Below are 5,575 nucleotides of genomic sequence, written 5' to 3' on the forward strand. Positions count from 1 at the left end.
GTCACCAAGTTCGGGATAAGGACTCCAGTGAAATGATGTGTATCGGGAAGTATTTCTCTAATGAAACTATATACACGGTTGAGTAAATCAGGTTTTTCTGTTAATACTTGCTATATGGTTTCCAGATTATATATATTGCACTCCTGAAAATACAGAATAAAATATGCATGATCCCTGTGAACAGTAAATTATATGGGATATCCAGCAGATCTGTAAAATGATTTTTGAAAGTACTTATTGTTTAGATTATGGACAGCTTTTCGCATACATAGGCCTGGAGAGCATCCAATTTTGACTTAATAGGTAATTGTAATTTGAATTGAGTGGTCAATTCATAATTGATATATTTCCGAATAATAAAATAAGATTCTCCCTGGATGATTTTTAATCCATGTAGTAAAACCAAACATTTACATAAATTTGAGGAGAATTTATCGACTATGAAAACTGCCCACTGAGATGTTTGTTTTACTAAATTTATTTTGATGCCATGTAGATTAATCCCCTACCTGAGATGACTATAATAGCTTTACAGCTGTTATGGGTTTTATTTTACCCCAGAATAACTGTGCCTTGTATGTGTCACATTTTTCTTCTAGGACTATGGAGGTGTACAGGAGTTATACCACCTTCTCTTTCAGTGGGTCATGTACCAAACATACCATGACATATAGGTTGAAGGAAGTAATATCTCCATTAGGTGCTGTGTGTATTTATACCTTGTTTGAGCATGCAGATTTGACTACCTAGGCCACGGTTTACATAAAGAGAGCAAAGTGGCACTCTACTGCTGTCTGCATGGTTTATAAGATTATCTGGGCTGCAAAACATGCTGAAAGTCAAGGATGTGGAGCAAATAATTTAGCCAAAAGAAGCATGAGGATCTATGGAAAATCTGAAGCTGCTCAATTGTGATCAGGCACAAAAAACTAATGATTGGATGGATAGATAAGTACAGAAGTGTGTTTTCTTGATGTTAATAGCCTGTAATTCCAAACAAGTATGCGTTCCCTTTACATTGCCTACACATTTTATATAAAAAAAAAGGCTTCCTGTGAACACAATGCCACAAGGTGGCAGCAGATTAACGTTTAAGCATCATAAAGGAAACCATTCTGGTTTTACATGTTTTTTCCTCTAGAGGGCGCCACATAACAGAAGCAAGTGTCTGAAATCAGAAATAAGTAAGAAGGGGCAGAACCGGTTAGCCCAGAGCTTTAGATTTAACAAAAGTCAGCGCATAACGAGTTTATTTAATAGAACTTTACCACTTTAAGGAGTAAAATGTGTTCAAGTGCATCATGCGCGTCGATATAAGAAATCCATATTTTAGAAATGCACTGTACTAATTGGAAACAAATTGAAAAATTAACATTTATGAATATTTGTTTTTTCCAAACAAGAATGTTATAGTTTCAGAATAATTTCGAAGTATTCGAAAAGTGAGATTTTCCTTATTCTCTTAACTTTAATAACGTGGTTTTACAATGCTAATATTTAATACCGGTAGTTGTTCACAGGAAACAAACGAATACATCAAAAACGATTTAATCATTTTGTAGTGTCTTTTTTTTGTATCATGGTGTCCTGTGTGCCAGTAAAACAACCAAAGTTATATAAAAACACACAAAACAGATTAAATTATTTATCAATTGTTAGTTTGTCTTTAACAATAAACTAAGTATCTTGTTATAAAAGAGAGTATCAATTTATTCTTTATCTAAAAATGATTGACCTTAATAAACATTTATTTTTGACTCTACATTGCATAAATTCTATTTCAAAAGTATAAAAAAATCTACAAATTAATATTGTGTGATAAAGAAAATAAAAGTCATTTTATTTTTGTTTAATACACGGTATTTTCTTAAGTGTTCAACCCCTTCTGTTAATTCTAAAATTGCTATTCTGGGTGGAGATCTCGACGTGTTACATAAAATAAACAAAGATATCATATTATCTACAAGTTACCAAAATATATACATTTACATGTGGAAGCCATTTACTTCTCAATTGGTTATCATTAAAATGTGATCACACATCAAATATGCTTTGCAAATTAAAAAAAAAACACACAAAGACCTACAAATTATGTTTCCAGGGTTTTGTGTACATACATATAATTTTGTTGAGTCGAAGGGTGCCTATAGAGCACAGTTTAGGTTGCATATACTTTAAGGCACCCGTCCTTTTGTGGCTGTTGCGTTCTGTAAAGTGACTAGTATTAGGAGTGTGTGAAGTGGGCGCCCCGTGGGGAAGATTCCTCTCTAGATTTTGGAAAGTAGATGGCAATGTAACAAACAGAAGGTAAAATAAATCCAATCAGGTACTTTTCAACCTTCTGAGTAAATTCATTAGCAATAGACCAGGGCTCTGTACACTAATTATCCGAGTCTGATTACTGCTAATGAAGCAATTAGACACAATGATGTGCTTCATTTAGAATTATATTTGTATTTTCGCTTTATTCATATTAATCTAAATATATCGTTTACCCTAAAAAATATATATAAATAAAATGTAGTAAAATTGGGGAAACTCTTTACGTTATTTTGTTCCTAATGTAATATGTGTGGATGTATTTAATATGATGTAGTTTAAGGTGAGCTGGAATCACAAACTCCTTTAGAAACGGTATTCTTATTTGCTATAAAATGGGTAGATTTATATGCATGTATGTATAGATACAACCCGTGTCTGTATGCTCAACCTAAATCTAAAATTTCTACTTCAATCTATTTCTATTACCGTGCACTGTAAATAAAATGTACAAAAGAACTAGTGGGGGTTGTAGATGCTGTAAACTGAGATCAATGAATTTGCCCTAAAATGATAGAATTAAATATTCCACAAACTTTAATGTGTTTTTGATTTCTATACTGACTTCTTTCAAAATATGTATAGCGCGGTTGTGTACTATTATTATTATTATTATTATTTAGTGAGGCAATTATTTATAACAATGTAAATGTAAATGAATAACATCCAGGTTTAATAGTTTTTATTTTAAAATGTTTACCTCTATCGGTCTGCTCATTTAAAGTTATTATCGGATGAATATATACTGTTAATCCAGCACTATAGGTTTAAATCTCTGGACTCTTTAAAGCTCCCGCACCATATTTGGTTAAATGACGAAAAAAAAAAGCAGTTTGTGTGGAGTGCTGGGAAGTGTGTCTGTCTTTGGATTGGTTCCCAGATTCTCTTACCGGCTGCTGATTGGACAGAAGTTATAGAGGGGGTTGTGGGCGGGTGGGAGTAAAAGCTTAGCTCACAGAAAAAAGTTTAGGAAGTTCTTCATAGCTTGGAAACAGGGCTGTGGGAGAGAGGAGCTGTGATTGCAGATCGTTCCCCCCTGGCCAAGCTGAATCTGACACCTTGTTGGGGTCTCGGTGTCTGAAGGACAGTGACAATTTGCAGAAGAAGAGGATGTTTAGCTAGAGCAGAGGACACGGTTGTACAGCGAGAGTCTGATCTACCTCTCCTCCTGAAGGAGGACCTCTCCATCCTCTACAGATTGACATTACCCCTCTTGAGCATCAATGATGCAAGCGAGATATTCTGTGGCGGACCCCAATGGTCTGGGTGTCGTCCCTTATCTGAGTGAGCAGAACTACTACAGAACAGCTGGGACTTACGGGAGCATGGCCACCCCCATGAGTGTGTACACCGGTCATGACCAATACACCTCGGGGATGAGCAGGTCTTACGGACCCTACCACCACCAGGCAGCAGCCCCAAAGGATCTGGTTAAACCTCCATACAGTTATATCGCTCTTATCACCATGGCCATTCAAAATGCTCCTGATAAGAAGATCACGCTGAATGGAATTTACCAGTTTATTATGGATCGCTTCCCTTTCTATCGTGAAAATAAACAAGGATGGCAAAACAGCATCAGGCACAACCTGTCCCTCAACGAATGCTTTGTGAAAGTCCCACGGGATGACAAGAAGCCAGGGAAAGGTAGCTACTGGACTCTGGATCCTGATTCCTATAACATGTTCGAAAATGGGAGCTTTCTCCGAAGGAGGAGGAGGTTTAAGAAGAAAGATGCTTCCAAAGAAAAAGATGAGAGGAACCACAAAGATCAGAGCAAGCTGCAAACTTCGATCTCCAGCATAGACATTCCAAAGGATGTTATCCATGAGAAGAAAATTGTCATCAAAAGCGAATCCCCGGAGCTACCGGTTATCACAAAAGTGGAGAACTTAAGCCCTGGTGGTGGCAGTGCCATGCAAGACAGCCCTAGAAGTGTGGCATCCACTCCATCAGCCTCTACCGAGAGTTCAATCCCTGATCACCACTCAGTCAGCAATGGTCTGTCGGGCTTCAGCGTTGAGAACATCATAACTTTAAGGACTTCTCCTCAAGGGGAACTAAGTCCGGTGCCAACTATCCCGTGTAGGACGGGGATGGTCCCCTCGTTGCCCATCAACTATGCACAGACTCAGACCTCTATCTATAGTCAGGCATGCACACAGGGAATGGACACTAGTGGGAGCTATCAGTGCAGTATGAGGGCCATGAGCCTGTACACGGGTGACAGGTCAAGCCACATGTGTGTGCCCACCACCATGGAAGACACCATCTCGGATCATCACAATGGCACCACATCTCCACTGAGCACCATGAGCCTTGGGTCCAGCCAGGATAGTGTCCTGACATCTAGTCACCACCAACAAAACGGGACAGCAGGGCAGACAGCATCCTGGTACCTCAACCACAGTGCAGATCTTAACCACCTCTCTGGGCACACTTTCGGGTCGCAACAGCAGACTTTCCCAAATGTGAGAGAAATGTTCAACTCCCACCGCCTTGGGATTGAAAGCTCAGCCCTCAGTGACCACCAGGTGAGCGGTAACACAAGCTGTCAGATCCCCTATAGATCAACGCCTTCCATATACCGCCACACCACCCCCTACCCCTACGACTGCACTAAGTACTGATTAAAACCAGGTTGTCCGGACTGTGTTCAGTGACATCTTAATGAAAAAAGAAAATGACTTGTTTTAAAGAGTCTAGAAAGCAAAGACTAGCATTGGCATTTACATCGGTAAATATACACTATATATATATTTACAAGTAACATTTACTTGAACAAAACGGAGATATATTTACCATAAAGAAAATTGACAGATATCTGCTAAAATGTGTGACCTTGTTGAAGGACCAAACCTTTGTAATCTCCTTTTGTACTGGGAATAGATTTGAAATATCTAATTTCTGTAAAATATGTGAAGCGGGCTGTTTAGTCTCATTTTATTATAATATTTAAAGTTGAGTTCACTGGATTATTTTGGTTAATTTTGCCAGCAAATATGAATTGCTAAACTGAAACAAACACCTAGTGCTTTATTCATAGTGTCTGTATAATTCTAGTATTTCTTACAATTACCTTCCACTTTCTTATTGAAAAAAATAGGAATATAATTTATTTTTTCCTCTTGATGGGATAAAATGGGAAAACTTGTGTTTGTTGTTTTTTTGGGGGGGAGATTTTTTTGAGACTGACCATTCCCAAAAACGTATGTTGTCTGTTTGGTCCAATTGTATTTTATATTAAATAAATTGT

At 37.7% G+C, this 5,575-nt stretch overlaps 1 protein-coding gene across 1 annotated transcript; it reads left to right on the forward strand.

Moving 5' to 3' along the window:
- Positions 1–3,542: 3,542 nt before the first annotated feature.
- FOXC2 (forkhead box C2) lies at positions 3,543–4,949 on the forward strand. Its single transcript, XM_089486466.1, has one exon. It carries the CDS (start codon positions 3,543–3,545, stop codon positions 4,947–4,949), a length of 1,407 nt encoding a protein of 468 aa, XP_089342592.1.
- The last annotated feature ends 626 nt before the right edge of the window (positions 4,950–5,575 follow it).

Source organism: Sceloporus occidentalis, unplaced genomic scaffold (genome assembly GCF_023333645.1).
Source record: "Sceloporus occidentalis isolate IW3139 unplaced genomic scaffold, rSceOcc1.0.p SCAF_29, whole genome shotgun sequence".
In the NCBI taxonomy this organism is placed as follows: Eukaryota; Metazoa; Chordata; class Lepidosauria; order Squamata; family Phrynosomatidae; genus Sceloporus; species Sceloporus occidentalis.

What these genes read in the sequence shown, in the direction of transcription:
- FOXC2 (XM_089486466.1), top strand. Translation starts at nt 3,543, where the DNA reads ATGATGCAAGCGAGATATTCTGTGGCGGACCCCAATGGTCTGGGTGTC.